Genomic DNA, 14,206 nt, shown 5'->3' with positions numbered 1-14,206 from the left:
CTTATGCTGTATTAAGGCATCATAATTTATTTGGTGATTATATCTCACAATATGAATCTGAATCTTTCAAGTTATTAAATAAATGTAGTGCAGTAAAATAGAAATACTCAAGTAAAGTATAAGTACCTCAAAACTGTACTAGAACAAATGTACTTAGTTACTTTCTACCACTGCTTTTATACTACCCTCGGACAAAGCAATTCTAGCTACCTGGGTAAAAGTGGAAAACCCTTTAAAAGTATTTAAGAGAAGCAAATAACATCATAACGCTCCACTGAAAACAGGACACTACTATAAATATTATCACTTAGAATCGTCGTAAATGTAACGTGTATTCATGTTTAATGCTGAATTATACAGCGTGCCGTTACCGTACTTGGACACACCAGTCACTGAAGTCTTTCTCTTATTCAGGTTTCTGCTGTTGTGGAGCGCCGTCCTCATCATGTATCCGACCACGCTGGCCGTCATCGCCCTCACGTTCTCCAGCTACGTCCTGCAGCCCGTCTTCCCAAATTGTGTTCCTCCATACATGGCAACACGGATGCTGTCCGCCACCTGTCTCTGTAAGTGACACCTGTACCATCTGCACTGTATTGCCTATTTCTCATTTTAATGTTTTTCAGAAACATATTTCAGTGCAGGGCGGCACAGTGGTGCAGTGGTTAGCACTGTTGCCCCACAGCAATGGGGTTCCTGGATGGGGGGGCCCCTCTGTGCTGAGTTTGCATGTTCTCCCCATGTCAGCGTGGGTTTTCTCTGGGTACTCCGGCTTCCTCCCACAGTCCAAAGACATGCAGGTTAATAGGTGACTCTAAATTGTCTGTAGGTGTGAATGTGAGTGTGAATGGTTGTCTGTCTCTAGAGCCCCTTTTACACCGCCAGATTTTCCGTGAATGTTGGGCCGTTTTGCTGGCAAGCTGCGAGCATTTAGATACACAGAGCCGGATTGGCGAGTTGATCCGAGGCGCCCAATTTTCTGCCTCGTAGGGTACACATATTGCCAGAACCTTTTTAGTTTAAAAAGACAGAGGCGGCCCTCTGCAACAGGAAACAGCTGATAGCAGGAATTAGTGAGCAGCTAGTAGCAAGAGGGAAACACAGACCTGACAGACACTGTAAAGATGAGCAACTGGGGAGACAAGGAATTGCGCGCCCTCCTTGTCCTCGCAAACGAAGAGGCCATTAACCGTCCGATGACGGGGACGGTGAAGGACGGGCCGACTTATGAGAGAATCGCTGAAGGACTGACCAGCCGCGGCTTCCCTCCCACGTCACTGTTTACGTCACACGCTGAGCTACACGTTTTGTTACTTTACAACAGTAGGTAGGCGGCATTTTGCTGCATTCTCTGATTTTGTTTTTATACTGCCAATGCTGAAAAAAGACTGATTGGGCTTTCCTGCAAATTTGCACAATTCCTACTACAAGCCACAGCCTTCTTCTGTTTTCTCTGGTCATGTAGCGCCAATGTCCGACTATCTTTCCAGCAGTGAAATACTTATTTTAACATAAATGCAATAATAGTATAAATAAGAAATAAAACAGGGCCGTTAATGAGGAGACACTCATTCAGGGGGAGGCTGCATGAGCAAAATGCAGATGTTAGGAGGACACAACAGCTGCTGCTCTATTTGTGATTCAGCTTGGTGCATGTTGCTGCTGACTGGCTCACACTATACTTGCATCATTCATGAAGGATGACGTATTGTCCATGTTGTGGTTGCTGCGTTGCTGCTGGTGGATCCTGATCTTTCCTCTCTAATGCTGATCATAATCCAGCTCATCAATAAACTACAGGTCCATTCCTTTGTGTGTCAGAGGGGAAATGTCTCTTATGTAACTCCTGGCTGAAGGCTTTTAAAAACCTTTTTTAATGGCTGCAGTAAAAAAATGCACAGCATCCCCCGAGGAGCGAGGAGGGGAGGGCTAGAAGACGGGATGAGGGAGAATGTTTGGTTTCTGTAGTTTGGAAAATAAAAGCTGTTTTTAGCTCATGAAGAAATCCAGAAACTGACAGGCCTGCTGTGTCTGCTTAGAGTTGGATGATAGCTGTTTGGGTTTAATGATCAATTAATGACCTTAGTAGGGCTGACCATGACGAAGAATTTTCTTATAGGCGTATAGACCAGTAGTCATCATTTAGGGTCATTAGTCAACTAGTCACCCGCATGTTTACGATATTAATTCAATTATTAAATGATATATTTTGGTGGTTTGAGTTGAAGGTGTGAGAAAGAACAGTATCAGTAACGTTGTTAACACTGTGCTACATTACAGAGAAATACAAAACCGTACTAATGAACCTTCATTAATATAGGCCTATATTTTATCTCCAAGTGCACGTCACACACTGAGCGAGCCGCCTGTTAATGACGCTGTGGGCTAATGGGCATGTAGCTACTTCCATGTTTCAGATGATACGTCATGTTTGTAGTCGACCAATGAAGATGAGTTTACATATCACCTTGGGTTCGTCCTTCACCTTCTCAAAATGATCCCACACTTTGGATTTCCTGCCCGACATGTTATTAACTAGCCTGTGGAATAACCGCAGGTACCAGCCCTGGAAATTAGGGGCCGTACACATGCTGCGTCTTGAATACATGAGGTCGGGCTCTCGGTGCTACTCTTGTGCCTTTATTGTGCCAGCTTTCAGGAGCACGTTGGCAGTGGCAGGTTGCATATGAGGTTGGTAGGCAAAATGAACAAGCATCGTATAGCCTATTTACCTGAAATCCTGAGTGCAGAGCTGATCTTCTTCCAGGAGCTGTTTTTAAGTGTGTAGGCCTATCGTCTGTGGGACAGATGTAAAGCTCTGGGTAGCCCTGCACTAACATGATCAACTTTTACGTATTTATCAGACTGAATATTTACAGAAGAAGGGAAAGATATCTGTCGGCTGTGATTGGTTTGACTCCTGTCTAAGTGTCGACCGTGGCCACTTCCTGTGTCTGACCTTTCAAAGGTTTATTTTAACAAGTTGCAGCTCCCTTTTTTTTGCGACTAAGCGACCAGAGAAATCTATCCAACTAATGACCTTTCTGGTCGACTATCGTTTGGTCAACCATTAGGGGGCAGCCCTAGACCTCAGAAAGGTGTGACAGTCAGTGTTTCAGACTGCGGCTGCAACTAATGATAATTTCCATTTTAAATGAATCTGCTCTTTACTTGTCGATAGAATGTGTGGAAATAGTAAAACATGCCTTGTGTAGTTTCTCAGAGCCCAGGATGATGTCTTCAGTGGTATGTTTTATTGGACCAACAGGCCAAAAATCCCAAACTACTCTTCTCATTATCATGCATGACAATGAAAAGCACCAGTCTCTTACATTTAAAGACACACTATGCAGGATTTCCCTTAAAAAACAATATATAGACTAAGTAATCCCTGTCAATCATTATCGGCTCTGTATCTGCAGAAAACCTGCCCTCTGACTGTATTTTCCTTTTTTATTTCTTATTTGGGTTTGTTCAGGATGCTTTTGGCTGTCAGCCTTTAGGTAGAGGTGTGTAGCCCCCAGCCAATAGCAGCGCGAGGTCGTGACTCTACTGTATAAAAACATAGTGACCAGGGGTCCATTTATAAAACAATACGTAGGATCGATATTAAAAATGGATGGATGGATGAAAGCCAAAATTGGGGTGCACCAAAAAGTCTTAGACAATTTCTACAATCAGGTTCCACCTCACCATCTGCGTCACTAATTTCCTGTCTCCAACTGTTTGTAAGCATAGGTCGAAGTGTCCCCATCAAGTCTGTTTTTGTAGATCACAGCTTCTGCGTGGAAAGTGACGTACGCCTCTTTGAGGCCTCGTTATATGCTGACACAGTGTCTGTAAATGAGACCCCAGGATACAGCGCTGTCTTCGCCAGTCTCTGTTCTGTGGATTTGAGCTGCAGGTCTGTGTGTCTGTTTGATAGAGGGCCACACATGCACACACACACACACACACACACACACACGCGCACACAGAGCAGATAAGCAGGGTACAGGGTACAAAGTCTAGCAATGCAGCAGCTTCCTGCAGGTTGTGCAGAGGTGTTTATTTGTGCTTTAGAACTTAACCGCTGTGAAACAATCAATTTTTTTTTTTTTTTTACATTTCTCATTCTCTCTTTTGTTCTGGTTAATGCTGCTCCATCTCACCATTCACTCTCTAGTTCACTTTACCATCGCTGCTTTCTCACGTTGCATGCCCACGGTGTGCGACTGCATGCAACCAGGAATTTGCTCCCATTCATTGCGTATTGGAAGCGCCTGATTTTCTGCACAAAGCACGCTGGGATACCTGCAATGCAGACCAAGGTAGTAGCGTGACGAGAGGGTGGGGCAATTTGAAAAATTCAGATGGTGCTCACATCAAGACAGCCAATTCAGTTGCAGCCAGAAGCGACCAGCAGTGCAGGGCAGACGCGATTTTAGGCGAATAGGTTGCGGGGCTTCACCGTAAGTTTCATTGGGCCGAGGAGGAGTGGCTAAGTCTGATATTGTGTTTACAAACAGTAAGCAATAAATCCTGCATAGTGTGCCTTTAAGAAGCATGACACCAGCAAATGTTTTTGCTTAAGAAAAAAGAGCCCAGTCTTCAGAAGAACCCGAAGAAAGTGTTCATCGCTGCTTTTCCTGTCGGGATAGTGACACAAAAAACAATTGTTTCTTACCGAGACATCGCTGTTTTTCCAGCCAAGATTCTGCCCCCAAAACTGGATATTTAAAGCCCAAACGTGATCTTTAACCCACCATAACTTAACCACAGTGTTGGCAAAACATAAAGTTTCAATGCATCCACTACATAACGTGCAATCTGTAGTCTGCAGAAACGTACAATAACATCATTTTTCTCTGGCAACTGAGTTTACTAAAACCATTATTTGATGATCAGAATTGTTACCAACTAATTTTCAGTTCATTGACTCATCAATTAATTGACAAATTGTTGCAGCTCCATTTCAGATTCAATGATCCAACAAGCGCCTGAGATATGCTGGTGCTTTGTACAAGATGTACAGTAGGATTTGAACAGACAGCAAAGGGCTCAAAGGTGACAGACTCTTCGTTGCATGTTAATATTTAGTGGAAGCTTTTAATATAAAAAGGAAAAAGTAGATGATTGCATTACCATCAGCAAAACCTGAAGTAACTGCAGATGTCGAGAGCATCCCGCTGAGTTTTAGGGGACGTGAAAGCAGCAGAGAGCTTCTTCACTCCTCAAAAATTTAAATGTTCCCATCAAAAATTGATTGTGTAAAGAAAAAGAAATGCTGCATGAGGACTTTAAGGACTGCCAGTGCGAGAAGTGGCAGGACAGGCCAAGCAGACTTCATTCAGGACCACAGCCCTGAGCTGACTTCACATTTGTGGACCTGTCAGTGCTGCCTAATTGCTTGGTGTCTTGCCTGAGAGTACCTGCACTGAACACCATTAATCCACACGGCCTCTTTGTCTTATCAATGAGTAAATAACGTCTGGCCTGAAATCCCGTCTGCGGGGTGAAACGGCGGGGCTTCAGCGTGTGATTCCTCGCCTCTGACGCCATCATTCACACTTGTTTTTGGAGCTGGATGCTGAAACGTGAGCTCTGCCCGGCCTCCTCGGAGTGGTGGGGGGCCACGTTTTGTTTGCTCTTCGCAACGGAAGTGGTTTGTTTTGTGGGGCTGACAGCTCGTCTTTGTGCCGGGGAGCGAGGCCACCATGAGAGGGAGCGGGGCAAAGCCGGTGACAGTGATGGACGAGGTGAAACAATCATGCCCTCCCTCGCTCGCCCGTTTCCCACATTCCTGCCTCCCATGGCAACTGGCTGCTGCCGCCCACCGCCGGCAAGAGCACCAGCACCGCTTCGCCAGTGTGGTGACTGTACTGCTGCTGATGTATTTAAAGGAGCACTTCACCAACTGTAGCGTGTCAAAGTCAGTTTTCTTGTCCAGGCCAAGTTTTGGGCTGGTCTGCATGAACTTTGCAAGTATGATGACATAACCTTCATGATGTCATACTATTGTGATGTCATCAGAGTTACCTCAGCTTGGGCTTGGAGACAAAAATAGTAATAAATAAACACAAATTTATAACAGAAAGTTCCAAACTGGAGGCATGGCGGTTGGAAGATGTTGGCGTTTACCAGAGTCTAATGAGAAGATGATGCTGAGTGGCATGATGGGAAATGTAGGATCTATGTAAAAGTAAATATCTTGAGCTTGAGGAATAGATACAGTCAGTATTTATGGGAACGCCGCAAAATTTCCCATCCTTTTACACAGAGGGAGAAAACCATGCTGAAGGGTTGCTGTGTGGCTTTCTGAATGTCAAATATACTTAAAAATCCAGAATTAAACAATATGTTTTGAACCTGGGCCCAATCCAGACTGAAATAACTCAACGACTTTTTGATGGACTGTTTGATGTTCCTGTTCTCTGCTCAGTGCTGCTGACCTGGGTGAACTGCTCCAGTGTTCGTATGGCCACCAGGATCCAGGACGTCTTCACGGTGGGGAAGCTGATGGCTCTGGGCCTCATTATCGTGGTCGGCCTGGTCCAGATCTGCAATGGTAACGTCCTCAGTGTTCAGGCTCAAGCTTCACTGTTCCTTGAAGTGAATAAAGAAATCACTCATATGTGTGATTTATGTTGCAGGGAACTACGAGGCGCTGACTCCTCAGGTGGCCTTCTCCCTCGACAGGACGCCATCGGTGGGTCAGATCGCTCTGGCCTTCCTGCAGGCCTCCTTCGCCTTCAGCGGATGGAACTTCCTCAACTACGTCACGGAGGAAGTGGTTGAACCCAGACGGTGAATATTTAAGCTTCTCATCATCATCCAGTGCTGCAAATGTTCAGCTTTCATCTCAGCTTGTTTCTTTGTTTGCTTGTTCAGATTGTTGGCGACATTTTGGGCTTTTTCAGTGCCAGTTAAATCTTTTTTAAAGGAATAGTTTGACATGGTGGAAAATCTGTTCAGTTGCTTTTACTACTCTGATATCTGTTCATTAATTAAATATTCATTTGGCACCAGCAGCTGGTTAGCTTTGCTTTGCAAAAAGACTGGAAACAGAGCGACAGAGCTAGTCTGGCTCCTCCCACCAGCCCCTCTGAAGCGCTCAGATTAACATGTTATATGGTGTTTTTTTGATTGGTACAAAAACAAAAGTATATAATCATAATCTGACATTTTACGAGGCATTGTGTACAGGACTGTTTCCTGGCTTGTTTTAAAATGAATAGTCTTTTTTTACACCACATTCTTTGAGCAGATTAAACAAACTAATCACTGTCAAACTATTTCTTTATATCTGTCTTTAGTCGTTACATCTACGCTTTTCTGTTGAGTGATGTTCCATGTTGTTAGAGCTCATAATTCTCAGTTTGGTACCAGATTTAAACTCAAATTATTTTGTTACAATTAAGGTGAAAATCAGACTGTAAGGCTAAATCCAGTACACCCATTGTTCCTACCAGTTAGTCCTTACCCCTCTGTTTTGCGTGTTCACATCTAGGATAAGGGCGTCCTGATTATTGTGACAGAGGGATAGGCTGAAATGTTCGGGCTGCATGGCCACCAAAAATGATGGGTTTTTTTTTAGAGACACTCTCCATATCAAATATTTTGAGAATTTTTGGGCTTGATTGCTGCACAAACAACTAAAGAAACCCACAAATCTCTGTTCCTTGTTCATAAAGATTTAAAAATTGTGATGACCACCTTATTATCTTAGTTTAATCTCATTTCAGTGTAATATCAGTCCCTCCAGGATATTGCAATGTTGCAATGGCAACATCACGAAATTCAGCCAGTCTCTATGTATTCTGCAGAACCTTGCAATTTTGTCCAGTCCCCGCAACTTAACCTCAAATTTGACTTTTTAAAACAGGTAAAATCTAATTTAACTGTAGAGCTGCATATAGCCTATTGATTCCCTCAGCCCCTCTCTGTCTCTGTTTATCATGAGACTGCTGCTGCAGGACCACAGCTCTGTGCCTGAGTCAGAGTGATACACACAAGCCCCTTTTACACTGCCAGATTTTCGGCGAATGTTGGGCCATTTTGCCGGCAAGTTGCGAGCGTTTAGACACACAGAGCCGGATTGGCGAGTTGATCCGACGTGCCCAATTTTTCCGCCTCGTAGGGTAGTCATATTGGCGGAACCTTTTTAGTTTAAACAGAACGTGGCGGCCTTCTGCAACGGGAGGGGTTGTTGATGACTTGTGGGAGGAGCTGTTGATGATGCTGCATGTGTGAGCCACTGGTGGTGGATAAACAAGAAACAGCTGATAGCAGGAATGAGCAGCTAGTAGCAAGAGGGAAACACAAACCTGACAGACACTTTAAACATGAGCAACTGGGGAGACAAGGAATTGCGCGCCCTCCTTGTCCTCGCAAACGAAGAGGCCATTAACTGTGAGATGACGGGGACGGTGAAGGACGGGCCGACTTATGAGAGAATCACCGAAGGACTGACCAGCCATGGCTTCCCTCCCACGTCACTGTTTACATCACACGCTGAGCTACACGTTTTGTTACTTGCTCACTCCCCCCATTGCCCCGAAAAAGGCACATTCTGTATAAACAAAAGTAGGTAGGCGGCATTTTGCTGCACTCCCCGATTTTGTTTTTATACTGCCAATGCTGAAAGAAGACTGATTGGGCTTTCCTGCAAATTTGCACAATTCCTATCTAAAAAGGGCTATAGTGGCAGGGCTAACTGTTAGCATCACACAGCTAACAATACCAAACAGTTATAAACAGGTTTAATGACAGAGTCGGGCCGTTTTGGTGTCGGTGTGATATTAAGGGCTCAGTGTTGGATGTTGACCGCTGCTGCGGGGCCCAAGCGTCAGTAGTAATGAGATCATGTGGTGCTGTGTTAGCACAACATAATCACTGAATGCCCATAACACTAAGCTTCGAATCTGAGACACCATCACTCTATTTTAGCAAATTCCCCTTGCCCCCTCAATTTTATTGAAAAAAAAAACCATTAAAACATTAAAACATTATTAAAAAACATTATTAAACATTATTAAATGCATCTCAATTTTTCAGAGAATGAAACCCTGGAGTATTAACAATTCTTGTGTATTAACTTTAGTAAAGGGAATCTGGTGCATAATCATTGGCTCATTTGCATTTTCGCCCCGGTGTACTTTTCACATTTATAACCAAGAGTTACAAAAGAGAACCAGGTGTACTGCTCATGACTTCCTGCAGCAGGAAAAGTAATTAGTAATCAGAGAGATTTGTGTCAGCTGGTATTTTCCGCTCACACCGGCTGTGTGCTGCTGACACTTTCTCCTTTTTATGATTGTGTTAATCCAACTTTCATGCATGTTTGATTGCTTTATGTTTTTTGGTTTTGACTGTATCATCTGTGCATGGTGTGTGACCTCGGTCAGGAATCTACCTCGTGCCATCTACATCTCCATACCATTGGTGACCTTTGTGTACACGCTCACCAACATCGCCTACTTCTCCTCCATGTCGCCCGAGGAGCTGCTGTCATCCAATGCCGTGGCTGTAGTGAGTAACGTGGCTGAATGACGATCAGTGGCAACATGGTCACAATCATGATTTATCTTTGATGAATTTAGGTCAAAATGCAAAGTGAGCGAACACAAGATAATCTAAATCAAATCAATGTTAGGAGTGACCACCCTTTGCCTTCAAAGCAGCATCAGTTCTTCTAGGTACACTTGCACAAAGTCAGGGATTTTGTAGGATCACATTCAGGTGTATGATTAACCAATTATACCAAACAGGTGCTAATGATCATCAGTTTCATATGTAGGTTGAAACACAGTCATTAACTGAAACAGAAACAGCTGTGTAGGAGGCTTGAAACTGGGTGGGGAACAGCCAGACTCTGCTATCAAGGTGAGGCTGTGTCACAGGTCATACACCATGACAAGACTGAGCACAGCAACAAGACACAAGGTGGCTACACAGCATCAGCAGGGTCTCTCCCAGGCAAAGATTTCAAAGCAGGGGGTTTCAACATATGCTGTTAAAGCTCTTTTGAAGAAGCACAAAGAAACAGGTCCCACGCAGTGGACGGTTAAAGAAACTTAGTGCAGCAGATTCTAAATCGGAAGATGTCCAGCAGTGCCATCAGCTCAGAACTAGCAGAAACCAAAACTCATCTACTGTCTGGAGAAGTCTGGCCAGAAGTGGTCTTCATGGAACAGCAATGTGCACATCTTGGCCAGGGAGGAAAGATGGTTTGAAAGAGGAGTAAGAGAAGCAATCTATGTCAAGCTGGAACGACCATCGTTAAACAGAGGGGGTGGCTTATGACACTACTTATCCCCCACCTACAATGCAGTCTTGGGATCCCTCCCCAGATGACTTCACACCCATTCACCCCTGGTCCCACCTGACCCGGATGACTCACATGGTGGCCAGGTGGGTCAACGACTAACCTTAACGACTCATGTGACCCCTAAGACTCTGCAAAGGTTCCCACCCACACAGGGTTTATAGCCTGCAATGTCGTACCAGTCATTTAGAACTTCTTGGATGAGAGGTGAAACGTCTTCAAGAAACGCAAGCAAGTCCAGTTGCCTACGATATAGCACTTACGGTCTTCATGGAAGAATTGCTGCCAAAAAGCCATACCTCTGATGTGGAAACTCAACTATACACGAAAACACAGGAACTGGGGTGCAGAAAAATGGCAGCAGGCACTCTGGACTGATGAGTCAAAATTTGAAATATTTTTAGCAGAGGGCAATTTGTTTGCCAAAGGCTGGAGAGCAGTACAATAATGAGTGTCTGCAGGCAACAGTGAAACATAGTGGAGGTTTGTTGCAATTTTGGGGCTGCATTTCTGCAAATGGAGGATTGCTTTGGTCAGGAGTAACGGTGTCCTTAATGCTGAGAAATAGAGGCAGATACTTATCCATCATGCAGTACCATCAGGGAGGTGTCTGATTTGCCCCACATTTATTCTACAGCAGGACATCAACCCCAAATATACAGCCAATGTCATTAGGAGCTATCTTCAGCGTAAAGAAGAACAAGGAGTCCTGTAAGTGATGGTCAACTCCCCCAGAGCCTGGATCTCAACATCATCCAGTCTGTCTGGGATGACATGAAGAGACAGAAGGATTTGAGGCAGCCTACAGCCACAGAAGGTCTGTGGTTAGGTCTCCAAGATGTTTTGAACAACCTACCTGCCGAGTTCCTTCAGAAACTGAGTGCAAGTATGCAGAGAAGAACTGATGCTGTTTCAAAGGCAAAGGGTGGTCACACCAAATATTGATTTGATGTAGATTTTTTCTCTGTTCGCTCACTTTGCATTTTCTAAATTGATAAAAATAAACAATTACATTTTATATTTTTGAAAGTTTTCTTACTTTGCAGCATTTTCAGTGTCTTGACACTTCATAGCCGTCCCTCAACACCAGTGTGGCTAAAAGCATGCAGTTTTAAAACTAGACACTAAACAGGAGAGAAAAACACGACCCGTCATGTTGAAGTGTTAATCAGTCCTGTACACATCAGTGATTCTGTCTGTCGTTCTGCCATTCAGACATTCGGAGAGAAGCTGCTGGGAATGTTCTCCGTCATCATGCCGATCTCCGTGGCTCTGTCCACCTTCGGAGGAATCAACGGCTACCTGTTCACCTCCTCCAGGTGAGGCCTGCTGGTCCGCCTGCTCCTTTATGCTCCTACACTGCTTTGACATGGCTGCTGATCGGCCACCTGATGTTTGTCCCTGCAGGTTGTGTTTCTCCGGAGCCAGAGAGGGTCACCTGCCCAGCCTGCTGGCCATGATCCATTATAAGAACTGCACACCCATCCCTGCCCTGCTGGTCTGCGTACGTACAACCTCACATCAATGATACACTGATCTCAGCTGTTTTGCTTCTGCTAGATGATGCATCTGTCTGTGAACACTTTTTTTTTATCTTGTCTCTGTTGTTCATGTACGTAAGGGTTGATTTGACTGTCACAAAGATATTTAAAAAAACGTACTAATAGAAATTTGGAGGACAGACTTGCTATTGGTGAAGAAAAAGTTGGTTTCATTTCCTCCTGACACCCTGCATCCTCATATGAGGACATCACATTTTGGGTTTACTTGACCTTATACTTCATACTCAGGGGTGGAAGTAACGAATTACAAATACTCACGTTACTGTAATTAAGTAGATTTTTTGGGTACTTGTACTTTTATGAGTATTTTTTTCAAGTGTGTAATTTTACTCATACTTGAGTACAATTTACACCATGTAATCTATTTTGCTACTTTTAAAATCATAAGTTGCTACCGGGTATGCCCACAATTTGAATTAATATTCAAACCTTTCATCTGCATCTTTGTAGCCAATAAGGCTGTCCGATCGCCACCGCGCCAATTAATCTATGACAGTCATTTAATACTCACAGGCCTACATTCAGCAGGCCTATATTTTGTGCTGGAGTGACGCTATGTTATATAAAACATTAACCATGAAAATTAACCATGTCATGTTAGCTTGTCGGTAAGGGGCGGTAAATAGTGTGCTAAATTCAGGCTAACGTTTAGCATGGACAACAGGGCACAAGCAAGGGGTCCCTTGTTCTCTTACTTCAAGATACCTGAAGGAAAATGTTTTCGTATGATAAGCGTTACCCCTTTACAGACACATCCACTTCACTCTAATCCCCTGCAGTTTTTTGCAAAACCGTGGGGGGGGGGGGATGACATGCAGCAAAGGGCCACAGGCTGGAGTCGAAGCCGGGCCGCTGCGGCGACAGCCTTGTACATGGTACGCCTGCTCTACCACTAAGCCACCGACGCCCCAATTTCGCTTATTCTATTTTATTATTCCTGCATATTGGGGTCCTTAAACAGTATTACAGTTGGATAAATTGGGGCTGACTGGAAAGCTGTGACTCTTGTGGAGTCAGTGAGCCCCTTGTATTCATGTGTGTGCCATGTGTTTACACTCTTGTCTCATATTAGTCATATTATTGCAGTAATTTCACTGTATAAGGTGAGCTGTTTTTGATATTTTATACAGGTGAATTGAATCGAATGCCTGCTATTGACGACACAATAAAACATCAATCGGTTAAAAGTAATTAATACTCTGAGTAGTTTTTGAGAAGAGTACTTTGTACTTTTACTTAAAGGGGCAATAAGCGAAATTGTTTCACCGCTAGGTTCGCTGTTGTGCACTGTAGAGCAAAACAAAGTGTGTCATGAGCCACCCCTCCCTCTACCTCTGCTCTCCACCCCCCCCCCCCCACTCGCCTCGTCTGTGCCGGCGAGTACCGCAGCACCTCCACGGACTATCACATCCAGACGATCCCGGTGGCTCCGCTTCACTCGGCTTCACTCAGCTGCCCGATATACCTGCTGCTTCTTCCCACATTAACCTGAATAACAAACCAGGGCTTGGTGCTCCGGTTGGATCCAAACAGAGAGCCGCTAGCTGGGAAGCTAGCGGAGGCTAACTGGCTGTGTTAGCAGCTGAGTGAAGTGGAGCCTGAGGAGGAAGCACTGGTTAGCCCCCACTTTCACTGCAGGCAGATTCACTCACCACAGGGGCGAGGAAATAAAACCTAAACAGCCAGCTTATTTTAGCAGTTAGCAATGTCTTTCACTCACTCTCGGTCTCTGCTGTGTTTAGCTTTATTTTAGCTAGAATATTTAGATTCACATGAACGCGCAGCCGGACCGGCTTGTAAACAATGGGCTGGAGATAAACACAGAGAGAGGGTGTGTGAGGTCATGCTATACTCCAGATGAAATTACACCTCTAGTTCTTCACATAGCAATTTTTTAATTCCTTCAGTCTAGAAATGATGAATTTCGCTTATTGCGCCTTTAAGTATTTTTTAAACACCAATACTTTTACTTGTAATTGAGTACAATTTAAGCAGTGTAACAGTACTTGTACTTGAGTACAAATTTTCAGTACTCTTTCTGTTAATACTACTGAGACCTGTTGTCCTCGTCCGTGGACACTTGTTTCTGCCATCTCGTGGCAGTAAGACCACAATACACTAATCCATGTAAAAGATGGCAGCCATCTCTGCCAAGTCAGTCTGCAGCCGATCCCGACACAAAAGTGGACAAGGTCCAAAACCTGATCAGATGTCATGGATGAAACTTGTTTATTTATGATTAATAATGTTTGTAGTTTAATATGACAACAAATGTGAACAATTTTAGCAACAGTAACAAGCTAAGACACTGTTAATTTGGAAGTACTCGTTTGAAGAC

General features: G+C 44.1%; 1 protein-coding gene across 1 annotated transcript in view; it reads left to right on the top strand.

Moving 5' to 3' along the window:
- Nucleotides 1-14,206, top strand: part of slc7a10b (solute carrier family 7 member 10b) — a 44,300-nt gene that overhangs the window by 13,330 nt on the left and 16,764 nt on the right. The window contains exons 3-8 of the mRNA XM_049574146.1: nucleotides 415-566; nucleotides 6,422-6,547; nucleotides 6,633-6,786; nucleotides 9,387-9,510; nucleotides 11,522-11,625; nucleotides 11,714-11,810. Coding sequence (XP_049430103.1) covers nucleotides 415-566; nucleotides 6,422-6,547; nucleotides 6,633-6,786; nucleotides 9,387-9,510; nucleotides 11,522-11,625; nucleotides 11,714-11,810 — 757 coding nt within the window. The remainder of the gene's footprint in view (nucleotides 1-414; nucleotides 567-6,421; nucleotides 6,548-6,632; nucleotides 6,787-9,386; nucleotides 9,511-11,521; nucleotides 11,626-11,713; nucleotides 11,811-14,206) is intronic.

This window comes from Epinephelus fuscoguttatus, linkage group LG4 (genome assembly GCF_011397635.1).
Source record: "Epinephelus fuscoguttatus linkage group LG4, E.fuscoguttatus.final_Chr_v1".
Taxonomy (NCBI): domain Eukaryota; kingdom Metazoa; phylum Chordata; class Actinopteri; order Perciformes; family Serranidae; genus Epinephelus; species Epinephelus fuscoguttatus.
Note: the sequence above shows the minus strand (reverse complement) of the source record. Positions and strands in the feature narration are given on the sequence as shown.